Raw genomic sequence first — 16,353 nt, 5'->3', positions numbered from 1 at the left:
GATAATATATGATCGGTGGCGACGTGCGATAGAAAAATATAATATTTTTAATTTTAATAGATAAAAAATATCATGGGACAGCAAAATGACACATACATTTTTCATTCCAAACATGCTCACTGTATCTACATTTTACTTCTAATCATACCAATTTTTCACAATTGAAAACCAACCATTTATCCTATATTAAGTGTTGTTTGTGAGTTGTGTAAAATTCAAAACTCGTTTAGTAATAACGCCATTAAAGTAGAATAAATTTAAAAATGATTGGTTTATTATCCTTTATTAATACGACGGAGTTCCAGCAAGATATAACAGATGAAAAAATAGATGTTCCAAATGATACGATTATGTATTTTATCAAAGCGCAAAAGGCGAAGGCACATCCCTGATTCTTATGCAAACGGCTTTGTGTTTTGCGTCCAGATGTATCTCGATGTGATAGTATATGTTTCTACAACTGATCCATATTATACGATGTGAATAAGCTTAAAATAATGCTTATATATGGAATGTAATACGACAATTGGGTTTATTCTCTTTTTCACATCTTTTTCTACAAGTTTTCATAGCACAAGCCACCATTTTGCCGTGTTATTTCGTAAAATGAACCGATGATGCCTCGACCATAGCCCGACGCTAGTTCGCACAAGAATGATGACGTCACATTTTCTAGATTCACGGGAGGCCATACGCGAGCTCAGCCGGCTCCAGGCTCCAGCCGGTATGGAGAGTGGGGAATAATACGCTTTTATCACTTAGGGCAGGTCTACTAATATTCACATGTCTATGGTCTTAGTAAATTATTTTTGTAAAAAAATCTGAAGTATACTAATTTGTAAGACCATAAATAAATAGTCAAATTGAGGGATTTTCGTCACAAAACGCGTGCTCGAATTTATTTATTAGTAATTTTATTTGAAGTAAAAACAAAATTCTTAAACATATTATTTGTAGTTAATTTATTGATTGTTCATACCGTATAATTATATGATTTGAAATATTTGTTGTATAATACAAATTCACCTTTGAAAATGTAACAAAACTGCTCATCGACCAACGGTAACTCTTTGTTATGATAAGAAAATAATATTATTTTTCAAAATTTAACGTCTTGCTTTACTAGATAAAATAACGATCTTTCAAAATCTATTTGTGTTTTTTTGTAGAAAAGTGTCCATACGTGTAAAATTGGCCTGAAAAATAACAAATTTCAGGTCGAGTCCACCTATTTCGCCTTAAGCATACATTATTGTTTACATTATCGTTACTTTGATAATTGATAATCATTAATGTTTGGCATAGTTGACAAATAATTATTCCAAGTCATTATTAACAATTTTTTTTCTTACTTTTTCAACTTGTTTTTTTTTAAACTTCCGATTTTATTGTCCGGGTCAAATCTTCCCCATAGGAAAAACTAAACTCTTCCACACACTTTTCCACAAATTATCATCTAGTCAATCAACATTATATAAGCAAAATAAATACGAAACAATACAAGAACAACACGTCAACTCACCAGAGATCAAATGGGAAAATAATTCACCGACTCCAGATATTTTCATATCAGAGGGTTCGGCTCGGTAGAACTTCTAACAGGGCCTATAAATCCTACTGATCCCTCAAGATAAATATTTAAAAAATCTTTTGATATCCTACATGTATTCAAAATGACCGACTTTTGCATCTTTATATATAAATTTTTTGATAGATCTAATACGCCTAAATTTTTAATGAGAGAGCTAGGTATAATGCCAGTAGCCGAAATAACGAATGGTAATATTTTTATAGTCTGAGAATGCCAAACTCTTTTTATCTCATTTCCTAAATCTGTGTATTTTCTTATATTTTCATAAACAGATTTTTGAATATTACAGGAATTTGGAATAGCGACATCAATGATATAAGTTTTTTTTTAAATTTTGTCATGTAAAATTATATCGGGTCTATTATGACTAATCGTTCGGTCTGTTAGTATAGTTTTATCATAATATATTTTATAAAATTCGTTTTCTAAAAATGAATTTGGTTCGTATTCATAATATGGTACTATATTACGGCAGTCAATCAAGTTATGTTTGATTACCAAATTTTGGTGAATTATTTTTAAAACTTGATTGTGTCTAAATGTATACTCGGACGGTGCTAATATAGAACATCCCGATATAATATGTTCTATAGTTTCCGGAAAAGCCAAACATTTTCTACATAAATCATCAATTTGATTTGTATCTTTGATTATATGCTTCCTATATTTTTTAGTATTAATGACTCTATCCTGAATGGCAAGCATAAATCCTTCTATTTCTGCGCTCAACTCTCCAATACTCAACCATTTGTCTGACGAAAATTTGTCAACATACGTTTGGTTGAGATAATTGAAGTGTTTTGCGTGTAAAATTTTATTTGACCAGGAATCTAATAATTCCATCGTATAAATTTAAAGGTGTAATATTTCTATCTGCCTTGCAAATTATTTTGTGCATTTCTGAGCTATGAGCTTTCCTATGGAAAAAAAGTTCTTATCATTTTTACCTGATTATGTTTCAAAGAAGTTATTTTGACTATACCTCTACCTCCTAAATTTCTAGGTAAATTAACTCGTTCTATAGCTGAATTTGGATGATGGCAATTAAACTTTGTTAGCGTAGTTCTAATTAATCTTTCTAAGTTATCTAATTCTGTATTAGACCATATTATGCCAAATGAGTACGTTAATAGAGGTATTGCCCAAGTATTTATTGCTTTTACTAAATTTTTAGCAGATAGATTGTATTTTAAAATTTTCCTGATCCTAGTTTGAAATTTAATCCTAATATTATTTTTAATACTAGTATGGTCTAATCTATTTGATTGTGGGTATCCTAAATACTTATAAACCTCATCCCTTTTCATACTAGTAATTTGGAAATTTCTAAATATACTCTCGTCCCCATCTACAATTTTGCCTTTCTCTATATGGATCGTTCTACATTTATCTAAACCAAAAGTCATTTAGATATCATCTGAAAAGTTTTAACTACCTCGATCATTTTCTCTAAATTTTGTTCAGAATTCGAAAATAATTTTATGTCATCCATAAATAATAAATGCGAAATTGTACTACTCTCCCTTGTATTATCCTTAACTATTATTCCAAACTTGCTTTTAATTAACATTTTAGATAGAGGATTCAATGCTAAGCAAAACCAAAGAGGACTCAATGAGTCTCATTGAAAAATCCTCTTTTAATTGAAATGCCCGGTATTACTATTTTCTTACCTTTTAAATTGATAAGTAAATTGGTATTCCAAAAGGACATCATATTTTCCAAAAAGCTAATAATAATGGGGTTAATTTTATATATATTTAATACTTTGATCAGCCACGAGTGCGGGACACTATCGAAAGCCTTTTGGTAGTCTATATAGCAAATATTATTATAGTCATATTATTCTTTATAATTAACTTATATTTAACATTACACTTAACACCGTAAATCATACTTAACTTTATATTTAACCTTTACACTTTATACCGTATATTATACTTTAAACTTTATGCTGTATACTTTATATCTTGTACTTTTTAACTTTATTTTTATGTTAATGGCACATGTCGTTCCGTTTGTATTTAAATAAATATAGAAAGTAAAAAATTTAGAAGTGAATGCCAATACATATATTTTTGTATTCAAACTGTGACAAATCAAATGAGCAACGAAATTTATGTAGGTACCTATTTATTTTTATTTAATAAAGTGGAGACCTTTTAAGGATAGTTCCTATAGTGCTATCTCCGATTTTCCCTAATTTCTGCTGTGTTTAGAACTGATCTATTCTATAAGAATCTGGTAAAAAAATGGTCAATTTAGAGAACGAAAATTGAAGTTTTATTAAATATTTAATAGATCGGGTGGGATCCTGTCAACAGTAACAAGGTCCCTTGGATAAAGTTCATCAGGGTTGTCATTGGATATTTAGCTATGTTCCTGGTTACCCAATGTGTTTTCCCAGGAATCTGAGCCATGTTCCTAACAAGGGGGGACATTGGCACCAAAGGTGAATTGGAGTCTCTTCATCCTCTGAACATTTCCCGCATCTATGTATTGTTTTCCACTTCCAACAGCTGCTTGTGCCTCCTGAGGTGGAAGTGTCCCGTTACCAGTTCCCTCATTGAGTAGTTGCCTGGGTCTGCTCCACTTATGTATCTCTTGCAATCAGAGATGTGCTTTATTTCAAATAAATCCATTTCAAATGGAAATGCAAAATGGGTATTTTCCATTTTGCATTTTAAATGCTTTTCTAAAAACCATTTTGCATTTTAAATGCTTTTCTCAATGCATTTTCCATTTTAAATGCTTTTTTGCAACATTCTTCCTACTATCTCCACTCATTTTTTTTCATAAGCCCCAAATATCAGTCGGTCCTCAACCTCGCTATGAGAGATAATTTACATTTGTCACGTTGCTCCCTGGTAGCCCTGGCAATTGAGTGATACCATTACAAAAAATACTGAACATGGAGCCATGATGCTGTAATATTAAATGTTAGATAGCAGTTTCTATGTTTTTACGTTGGCAACATTAGTCCCGCGCAAATTTTTTGTGGTTTCATAATCTGTAGTCGTGGTGTTTTTGGATTTTCCATCATGTAATATGTTTGTTCTACATTGATGTCCATTATTAAATGACAAAATTGTTTAAAAAATCTATAATTATTTTAATTGTTTAACCTGAGAAACCATTTTGCATTTTCAATGCATTTTGAAAATAGGTATTTTGCATTTTGTATTTGAAATGCTTTTCTAAAAACCATTTTGCATTTTGCATTTTCAAATGGAAAAGTTTTGACCCATTTCCATTTTGCATTTCAAATGGTTTTGGGTACCCATTTTGCACATCTCTGCTTGCAATAATGTTTTAATTATAAAATTTGTTTTCTTCCGCAGCTTGGTGAACGTGGTTCCGGCTATGGCGCCGGCAAGACCGACGTGCAAGACTTCCAGCAACTGCGTGCCGAGTGCCTGTCCGAGGGGCGCCTGTTCGAGGACCCCGACTTCCGCCCCGTGGACTCCAGCCTGTATTTCAGCCAGCGACCGGATAGGTGCTTCGAGTGGCTGCGGCCCAGCGTGAGTACAACCTAATCATGTTATTACTGAATCAGAGATCCCTAATTTAATTCTGTTTCACTGGGTGATCTCTAGTGGTCTTACCTCCGTTAGTTGCCATGATCACTATGCAACCATACGAGGAATATCGCCGACTTAGCACCAGAGTTCAACGGAGGGCGACCTTCAAGAGCTATGGTAGAGGGACAGCGATCTGATAGCGTTACCTTAGTTCTTGTAAATGAGAGTATAAATGACAGAGTGATAATAAAAGAAGAGCCTTTCGTATTTCACCGTCTTTATTACCCGATCTACCGTGCATGTAACTTCTTATAGTCTTACGCATTATATCAGTTAAACTCTGTCTACAAGAATTATTATTCTCTACTTATCAACAGTATTTTACTTCATGTTGATTGCATTATCCCAAGACGAACAATCACCACACCAAGTTAAAGCTTTTCTTTTAATAAAAAATGTTGTGCTTACTTTACAAATGGATGTTAATTGTAATATTTTGATTGGTTGGTTGGTTGCAGGAGATTGCAGACAACCCCCAGCTTTTCGTGGAGGGATTCAGCCGTTTCGATGTCCAGCAGGGAGAACTCGGAAACTGTTGGCTTTTGGCTGCAGTCGCCAACTTGACATTGCATAGAAAGTGAGCATTTCTCCTGTGAACCTATACGTTTCCTCTAACAGCCCTTCTCCAATCTCATTTGGTCTTTTTTTTTTGGTAGATTTTCGTTTAAATTTATTGGTTTAATCTGTGTTATTTCACAATTTCTTCATTTTAAATAATATATTTGCAGTACATATGGTAGTTAATTTCAGTACCGTCCTGGTGAAAGACCATCATTCGGAATCTAAAAGTTGGTTTAAATGGCTTTAGCCGTGTTTGGTGACCATATACATGGTGGGGCAAAAGTAATCACCCTATTGGAAAACGCTATAACTTTTGCAAATGGCGCCAAATGTCAATTCGATTTTGACATTTGTGAAGTAAACAAACGCAGAATACAAATCGACTAGACATGTGGAGCAAAAGTAATCACCCTATTGGAAAACGCTATAACTTTTGCAAATGGCGCCAAATGCCAATTCGGTTTTGACATTTGTGAAGCAAACAGACGCAGAATTCAAATCGACAAGACATAAATCGGTTTACTATGCAAGAACGCGGAATAACAAGCTTTTCTAAGGTTTATCATTAAAAATAAAATTACAGCAAAAGACCATCGGGTGATTACTTTTGCCCCACCCTGTACATAGCCAGGAAGTTCCACTCCCCACTACTAGACTTCTCGAGTGCCGATATATCCTTAAGCTATTCTGGAGAAACTACTAATGGTACATAGATTTAATACTATTTTTACAACCATATAAACATATTTTTGTTGTTTGTTTTTGGGGTGTTATGCCGTGTTGCGCTAACTCCTTCTTTAGCCGACGTTTCGGACAGCGTTTTGTTCAGGGACAGCGAGATTTAAGCCTAACAACATACCCCGTTTGTGGATGCCACGTCTCACTAGATTCCAGACGGTTGGGAGCATTTGGGGATCCCGTGTGGTAATCGCATAAAAACCTCGTTATCTGAAAAAGTGGAAAGTCTTCTCATAATAAATATTAACATCCATGCCTATTTGTTTGTTTCAGATTGTTCTTCCAAATAGTTCCTGATGACCAAAGCTTCGACGAGGAGTACGCAGGAATCTTCCACTTCAGGTTGGTTTCTCTACATCTCAACTTACTCTACATTTTAAAAATGATTCAATATTAACATAACCTCTAAATTACAGATTCTGGCAGTACGGCAAGTGGATGGATGTGGTCATTGATGATCGCCTCCCTACCCACCAGGGTAAACTGGTCTTCCTCCACTCCTCGGAGAGCAACGAGTTCTGGAGCGCCCTGCTGGAGAAGGCCTACGCAAAGTGAGTACAGTTACACAACACAAGGTACTGTGAAGATAGTCTATAATCCTTATAGACTGAAGGCAACTTCAGGAGAGAAACTCACTGAGGGAGCTGATAGCACTGTAATAGGACACTCATTCTACGTCCACTGAAACATGCAGTGTTGGGATATCCCGTCTTGTTGGTAAGGCCTTCTTCCACACGGATACAAAAGCATCCGATACTCGACGATTCAAATATCTTAGAGAATACCGCCATACATCTGCGGGAAGGTTCGTACACAGGCACACGTTACTGACATTTTGTAAACACATCGGCGATGCCAGTCTCTCAGGACCAGCCGGGTCAGGTTGTTCCCACTTACGTCATCGAGACTTTAGACATGGCGGAGCAAAAAATGATAGTCTCGCCGTTACTTGTGTCAGAAATTTTATAAAAATGCTTTTGAAGAAATCAAAAATTATAGCTAGAGCGTTGTGAGCGAGGTTATGATCAGTGGCGGATAGTTCTAAGGAGCATTGGAGCAACGCACTCCCAAAATTAATAATACTCTAAGAATACTATTTTAATTAAGTCTAATTGAACCGGCTCGAATTTTCGTTCTTTGTATCACGTGGCATAAGTCACGTGGTGCGAGCGAATTCCATATCGCTCATCGATTAACGTCACCTGGGAAAATTAATTATCTATACGCGCAGAGCGTGAACGCTGACCATTGTATTGAAATTTCTCCGAAATGAGAATGGCGCTCGCCAATGCCTCAACCTCTTTGATTAGATGGCGCCACTTTATTTTTCAGCTCGCATACTGATCACTCCAGCAGGTCGGCATAAGCTTAAAAATTGCTATTTGATAGTATTCTTCACCGCTGAAGGTTTACCTGACCTGATGGATAGGCTGGCAATATTTTTTTCACTCTTTTTTGTGAGTACAAGCCGTCACTAGGTATGTAAGTTAGTTTTGACATTTCGAGAGATGGTGACGTGGGTCTCGTTTTCAGTAGCGACGTGTAAGGACAAGTTGATTGCGACGTGAATACACAACAAATGTATCGAATACTTGCATACGTGGCTAAGCACTCATTGACAGCCCTAGAGGTCTAGCTCAATCAAATTGATAACTTAACAATATCGCATCGATATACTTGACTTCCGATGATTTTATTTCGGTATCCCGAGCACAATTGCGCTGTCGATAGCCAAACCAATAGTGACACAAAATAAATAAGAAATCGTTTTATGATGGCAACACTGTCTATTTACATTACTAAACATTCAATGGCTATGTAAAAATGAAAATAAATTGACAATTTTGAATTGAAGTACTAATTTTAATAATGCATCAGCAGTCCACAAATAATTTTTAACACTAAAAAGTTAGTTAATGAGTTCTTGTTACCTTTCGTTTCTTCAAACCTGAACCAACTTAGTTCACCTCTGTTCATTAATAAGTCATTAATTTTGCATAACGAATGATATTATTCAAAAAGATGCATATACTGACAGTTAACCGAAGCTTATCTGACACCGCAGGCCTCGCTAAAATTTGTTACCGCCGGAACATTTCTTATCAATTGTTGATCTTACTGGCAAATATCGCTAACTGACAAAAGCTGACGGGTTTAGTCAATATCATATTGATATATTGTTTTATCGATCGTCAGTGTCAGTGCTACGCCTGAAATATCCATACAAATTGAAAATATCTCCCGAGTAAAAATAAATACCGCCAACGGGAATTTCAGGCAACTAATTATTGCTTATAATAATTTGTTATCCTTTGTGCTATGCATAAAAAACCTTGTCTTATAAACATTAGTTTATCATTAAAAAATAATACATTTATTATTTGACAAAACTCCACAACATCCTTCCACAGATATAAAGCGGATAAAAAATTTGAATGGTTACTAATCAAGAATAAAAATTTGGCTGAAAGAGATTAATGAAAAAACTATGAAAAAAACATTTAAAACGACATAGAAAACTAATATAACAGAAATGAATAACTTTAGTCCACCTCAGCACAGGTCCTAGTGAGGAGGACTAAGAAATAAATTTACTATACATATATTATATCATATTTTGTATGTACAATGTTTAAATAGTCACTAGAAAAATAATAAATAAATTTAACTTTAAACTCTGTGGTTTATGTATAATAATTCCAGACTGCACGGCTCCTACGAGGCACTCATGGGGGGCTCCACGTGCGAAGCTATGGGGGACTTCACAGGAGGTGTGACTGAAATGTACGAGATGAGCGAAGTGCCCCCCAATCTATACACCATACTGCTGCACGGCTACCAGCGTAGTTCGCTCATGGGCTGCAGCATCGAGGTGAGTCCTTCTGTAGTTATTTCAAGGGGGGCTCCACGTGCGAAGCTATGGAGGACTTCACAGGAGGTGTCATTGAAATGTACGAGATGAGCGAAGTGCCCCCCAATCTATACACCATCCTGCTGCACGGCTACCAGCGTAGTTCGCTCATGGGCTGCAGCATCGAGGTGAGTCCTTCTGTAGTTATTTTCTCATTGCTGAGGATAGTGACCCCCACTCTTATTTCGATGGTAGACAAGGACCCTCCACTCCTCGCGGTTCACTTGTCACCGACGTGCCGTCACCTAAACGTGCTTAATCTTGGAAGCGGAAATTAACCCTCTTTAGCAATAAAGTCGGCAAATGTTGTCGATTACAATACATTCTATCAACTTTTTGTGGCAAACATGTACACACACATGGACATATACACATTTTTCTGAAATCAGACGACATTACAGCAGTTAATATACTAAATAAATATCGGTTCTACCCATTTGGCGTTTGGCGAGGGTGGTAGATTTGTCAACTCCAGTTCCTGGGAAGATTCAATCCTCAGTCTAAGTTTTAAAAGACATTTTAAAATAGATGTATTATAGTAAAAAAACATTGTTTTTTACCGGTTGAATTTTTACTCCCAGAGATTGTATTGTAAATGGTTTACTGATTGCTTCTTTCCGTTTCCAGCCCGACCCGAATGTTCTGGAGGCGAAGACGGCCCAGGGTCTGATCAGGGGCCACGCGTACAGCATCACCCGCGTCTGTTACGTGGATATCGAGACCCCCGGCCGCCAGGGAAAGATCCCGCTTCTCCGACTGAGGAACCCCTGGGGCAACGACGCCGAGTGGAATGGGGCCTGGGGAGACAAGTAATTACCGGTTTTTTTTAAATAAGGATCAGCACTCAAAAATGACCCTAAATATCACTCTTTACTCCGCCAACTCAAGCAATACTGCAAATGAATTCTATACAATTTGGGAGGCGGGTATGGGTACAACACCCCTGTCATAGGTCACTCCAAGTGATTCGCTACATTTGGTGACTTAGCAGGAGTGCCTGAATTCATGGGGTGAAGTTCATCTAGGTCTTGGCAGAGGATGACCCATTGCCTTGCACCGGGAGGGATGGATTCATATGTCCGTCACTCCTGGATACAGATTCCTACCCACACCTCATTCCTTTTTCCTTCCCAGAACTTCCTCTCCTTCCTTTCCCTAAAAATATCCTCCACACAGCATCCCCAAAAATGTCATAAGCCTTGAGGGAAATTATTTTCCACACTTAAACACTTTCCATTTTAAACACTTACCACAGTTGTACTCCAAAAGTAGAAAAATTTGGCAGAACACAATATTTTATTTAGGGCGATATCCTAAATGCGTGCTTAACATTCGTACATGGTTGGAATGAGAATGAGTTGTTTTTATGAGTTGTTGTTGAACTCGGCTGTGGAATGGTTTGCCAGCTTCTGTGTTTCCTCCCTCCTACAGCATGGGTCACTTTAAGGTCCAGGCTCCCTCCTTTCTTCCCTTAATAATAAATATATAACTCTTCCCTTATTGCTGTTTATTGTAGGCATATTATAGGTTTATCGTTTGTTGAATTTATATTCGTATGTATTATTATTTTTCTTATTTGCTGCTTTATTCTGTTTTTTTCTCTATTTTTATTAAATATTCTAGTTTACAGGTTAGTTTTATGTTTCTGAATATCTATCTGTGAACATTAATAATTGGTCTGTTTTTTTGTTATCCTCTTATGTTTATTGTATTACTAAGACTATTTATGTTACTCAAATAAATAAATAAATAATAGTGGAACGCATTTGGGATTTACACGAGATCGACAGCTGTTCTTGATTAACTAACCTAACCGTATTTCTTGGTTTCAGATCAGCAGAGTGGCGCTACATATCCGAGGAGGACAAACAGGAGATCGGACTGACTTTCGATGAGGATGGTGAATTCTGGATGTCATACAGAGATTTCCTAACTCATTTTACAAGGTAAAATTTAACAATGTGGGCATTTTCGCCAATGTGTTCGTGTTCATTCTTATGTTACTTTTACATTCCATCGATACCAGATAACTAGAAGTCGCTTTATAATACCAGATAACTAGAAGACGGTTTATAATACCAGATAACTAGAAGATGGTTTATAATACCGGATAATTAGAAGACTAATTACCATAATATGTACTCCTTATTGCCCAGAATACTAATCGGCAGTCAGTGGAGATCTTCAGTTTATCACTTTGATCATTTATTGCTTGGACAATTCAATTATGTATAGATTGTTTTTATTTTAAACTGAATGATAATAGAACTGTACACCATTTTTTAAACTATTCCTATGTAAAAGCCCCCAAAAAGGCATTAATAAATAAATAAATGTACTAACGAATTCTATGTCAGAAATCCTAATAAATGTAATAATGAATTTTATATCAGAAATCTTAATAAATGTAGTAACTAATTCTATCTATATCAGAAATCTTAATAAATGTAGTATATATAAATACATATATAAATCTTAATAACGAATTCTATATTAGAAATCTTAATAAATATAGTAACGAATTCTATATCAGAAATCCTAATAAATGTAGTAAAGAATTCTATATCAGAAAACATAATAAATATAGTAACGAATTCTATATCAGAAATCCTAATAAATGTAGTAACGAATTCTATATGAGAAATCCTAATAAATGTAGTAACGAATTCTATATCAGGGGGTCTGTATTTTTTTAAACTTTCCTGCCGCCGGTTTAGCCACGTCACAAACCCGTATTAACCCTTCCCTTATGGTGTTAAAAAATTCCTCGTCCTCCGGCGCTATATACTCGGTAAATATTTATATAATGTAATAACTTAATGCAATAAATAAATGTATTGCGGAGGAATTCCAAAAATATGAACTCTGTGTTTAGTATATTTACAGAGATATTTTATTAATTAGAGATGATGGTCACTCAGTTGATAGCACCGGTAAGGAAAGGTTAAACTACGAAATTATTGGTTTATTAACACGAAAGATACCGAGGGTTTACTGGCCCCCAGAAATCTTAATAAATGTAGTAACGAATTCTATATCAGAAATCTTAACCCAACGTCTTACTAATTTTTATTTGAGACATCATCCGTGCATACTTGAGAAGAATTCTTACTGTGCAGTATTGTACCCCGTATTACCTCAAATTAAACACTTTTTGCGCTTTTGTATAGATTATAATTTTATTGTGAACTACCCAAGTGGGAAAAGTTTTCTATGCCGATGCGAAAGAAGTGCAGCCTCCCAATCTTGGCGGCGGGTATGCCGATGAGTCAAACGTTATTGTTTACAATTTAACTGTATATTTTCCAAAAATATATTTTGAAAGCTATTTAAGACACCACGAATTTAATCTTACGAGGCTAATAGAAATTAAGAAATCAGACTTTGTTTATTTGAATATTGAGGTGGGACACGGTAAGAACACCCTACCCTTTGATATAAATAATTGATTAAAAATATATACAAGTTCAACATTTGTATTTAACTGATTAAATAGAGTAAATTATTAAATTTGCCTGTTAAAAATATATAATGTTCCAATATTCTACAATACGTAACTATGGAAAACACCATTAAAAGTGATGAAAAATAACTTTGGAAAAAATGTCCACCTAAATACATATATATAGTTATACAGGGTGTATCGGCACGTACCCGACAAACTTTAACCAGCTATTCCTTAGAATATTTGGAGTAAAAAATCTTATGTGTACTTTGCTGTTCGGTAACGTTTTTTTTTTATTAAAAAATTTATTATTCATATTTTCACCACATATCACCACTGTTTTATCCTTTGTCAAAGTTTGAAAACCCATCTGGCAATATTTTATTCGAATTCCGCTGAATAATGCACGTATGTACCTATATTGGCACACTTTTACAATCACAACGAAATGGCACGGCACCATTCGTCTCATTTTTAACTATTATTATTTAGTGTGTACGAAAGAGCGAAGACGCTTTTCGACATACTTGCTTATAACAGCTGTTGAACACGAAAAGCAATGCCAATGACAGTGATGGAGTGTGGAAATTTTTAATTTTTTTGTTTTTAATTGAAAAAAAAATGCTACCGGACAGCAAAGTGCCCATAACATTTTCTACTCCAAATGTGCTAAGGAATAGCTGGTTAAAGTTTGTCGGGTTAGTGCCGATACACCCTGTATATGGAATCATCATATATTATTAATAATTAATTATAGTTATTTATGGAATATAGTAATAAGAAGGCTATAATAACATACCTCTAACACAATAATCAATGTCAGGAATGATAATATTCTTATACATGGCTCTTTGATATCTTATAGTGTTAACATAAATATTATTTTTTCTTATTTATAAGTATCATTGAATCGCTGACAGCCTGAATTGTCAATACCAAGTTGCGATGCCTACTCAGCCATTCCAAGTACAATTCATTTTCTGGGTACTCATACTTGGACTTATGACAGGTCTTATACAAAGCTAGCATAAAGTAGTTCAACTATTGTTACACTGGTATACAGTGGTACCTCGAAATACGAGTGCCCCAAAATACGAGTTTTTCAAGATACGAGCTGGCGAGCGAGTGATTTTTTGCTTTGGGTTACGAGCGAAATTCGAGATACGAGTTCGGTTTAGCAGGTCGGCCGGTAGCGCGCGTGCGCGGCCACGCTCACCGCGGCCAGTGAATTAGTTAGCAGTGTGCTCCTGTGCTCCCGCTGTGATAAGTTGTGTTCGCGTTTTGTGTTGCGTTTACATTTACATTTATAGTTGTAGTTCATTTATTTTTATAACCATGGATCGGAAGAAAGTTTGTTTTTGTACAATAAATATTTGTCATACGTTTTTATTATTCAAAACCACGTAACAAAAATAACTGGGGTGACATTTTGGGGGTTGGAACGGATTAATGGTAGTCTAATTGTTTTGTATGGGGAAATCTGCATCGATATACGAGTAATTCAAGATACGAGCAAGGTTGCGGAACGAATTAAACTCGTGTGTCGAGGTACCACTGTATATTTCTTTTGAATTATGCATTGTCTTACTCCACTTATACTAAAAACTGCATCACGTGTTTTTGTTTACACATAATTGTTATTTAATTTATTGCTATTAATATCCTGTTTACCACTGTACGCTTGTAATTCGATTATCACTGTATTGTAAAAGCCATTATATGGCGTTTGAATAAATAAACAAATATTGTGTTTTAGCAACTTTTGCAATATATTGGGTCGACCAACAGATGCTAACGGTGTTTTTATTATTTCCAGGTTGGAAATCTGCAATTTGAACCCTGATTCCCTTGACCCAGAGGAGACCCCCAAAGGATGCGGCAAGAAGTGGGAGATGAGCGTGTTTGAAGGGGAGTGGGTGCGAGGTACGTCATTATTACCGTTACATGTTTTTTTTTATATACGGCTGAGTGAAAACTTACTAACGTACTTTGAGTTCTGACAAAATCTTATTCAAATTTGACGTGTACAGGTGTGACGGCCGGCGGTTGCAGAAATTACCTGGACTCGTTCTGGAAGAACCCTCAGTACACCCTGGTGCTCACAGACCCTGACGAAGATGATGACCAGAACATGTGCACCGTGAGTCTCTTGAATATGTCTTTAATCATTTATTTTTATTTATTTATTTTTATTTAAGTACATAAAACAGGCATGGTGCCCAAAAATTTATATACATGGATGTTTAACTCTTTGCACGCGGCCGTATCAACTGTTGTTACGGCAAAAAGTCTATACTCACACGCGGCTGTATCAACAGTTGATACGGCAACTTTGACGGCCGATATTCCCGCTCTCTTTCGTCATAAATGTATTTCTTGCTCACTTGGACATTTGTAGAACTATCACGATGCTGACATCTACAAGAATTTCTCAAAAATAAAATTGTATTTCATAAAAAAAGATCGATAACCAAGTGCGCCTCTTCGCGCCTTTTAGTCCTTTAGTTTACATTTTTGTCAACGGATGGCGTTAGTACTAGTTTGTCATTCACAACTTTTCATAACTAAGAATGATAAGTGATCATGGTGTCCCACTTGTGTCTATAAACACAGTGGCCTAAGTACACACACACCGAGAGTGATTTATTTATGACGCCGAGTGAATGGCGGGACCACATTCAAAAGATACGGTACGTCTTTGTATGAAATTTTATGTTTTTGTTTTTATAAACATCTAAGAGTGTTGACACACGAGGATTTGTTTTCATATTGTGGAGAATAATCTGTTCTGTCTATATGGTCCAATAAATCATGCCAGAATGCTATAATTTGACATTTAATTGCATGCATAGGTATTTGAAAATATGTACCGCGTACGGGTATAGATAAAACGGAGCAAATTAACGCGTTCAAAAGGTTAAATACATAATAAAAACAAAATGATAATAACAAAAATAGTAACAAAAGGAAAATGTAAGTAATATTTATAATAATATGTAAGCTAAATATGCAAGTAAATAACAAATAAGAATGGGTAAAAGGTAAATACAAATATGTTCATAAATGATTTGTTATTGTCACACCTGTACTGGTGAGACACTGATTAGGTAGGTACAATGTTGCTTCTCTTTAAATAAAGGGTTTCATCACAATATCAGCTTAATATGATTAAAGGTAATACATTTTTTTTTTGAAGTGTTTAAATTGGTCATTAAAAATGTCTATTTCATTATTAGAGCCATGTATAATGTTATAATTTCTTAATGTTTGCGGTACAGGGGAAAAGTATCCTGTATTTGTGTGGTAGGCTTTAATATAGAAAATGTCTTTCATCCTCCTTGTTGATTTTCTTGATGGTATATTGATGTTAATTTGGGATAAAATGTTTGGTGTATCAACTGATGCATGTATAATTTTGTGTAGGAGCAGTACGTCAGAAAGTTTACGTCTGACCGTCAGTGAGTGACCGTCATTTAGCTTCTTCTACAGGTTTATAACAAGTTTCTCGTTAAATATTTAAGTTTTT

At 35.3% G+C, this 16,353-nt stretch overlaps 1 protein-coding gene across 1 annotated transcript in view; it reads left to right on the top strand.

Annotated features, from left to right (window-relative positions):
- The window catches only part of LOC149413392 (calpain-A-like), a 42,751-nt gene that overhangs the window by 16,807 nt on the left and 9,591 nt on the right, over positions 1-16,353 (top strand). The window contains exons 2-10 of the mRNA XM_089645460.1: positions 4,933-5,112; positions 5,631-5,749; positions 6,745-6,813; positions 6,888-7,022; positions 9,175-9,343; positions 10,010-10,191; positions 11,215-11,328; positions 14,644-14,750; positions 14,858-14,967. Of these exons, the coding sequence (XP_089501586.1) occupies positions 4,933-5,112; positions 5,631-5,749; positions 6,745-6,813; positions 6,888-7,022; positions 9,175-9,343; positions 10,010-10,191; positions 11,215-11,328; positions 14,644-14,750; positions 14,858-14,967 (1,185 nt within the window). The remainder of the gene's footprint in view (positions 1-4,932; positions 5,113-5,630; positions 5,750-6,744; positions 6,814-6,887; positions 7,023-9,174; positions 9,344-10,009; positions 10,192-11,214; positions 11,329-14,643; positions 14,751-14,857; positions 14,968-16,353) is intronic.

Source organism: Hesperophylax consimilis, chromosome 22, assembly GCF_061612785.1.
Source record: "Hesperophylax consimilis isolate HC1 chromosome 22, BYU_Hcon_1.0, whole genome shotgun sequence".
Classification (NCBI taxonomy): Eukaryota; Metazoa; Arthropoda; class Insecta; order Trichoptera; family Limnephilidae; genus Hesperophylax; species Hesperophylax consimilis.
The sequence above is the reverse complement of the archived record's forward strand: the minus strand, read 5'-3'. Positions and strand labels throughout refer to the sequence as shown.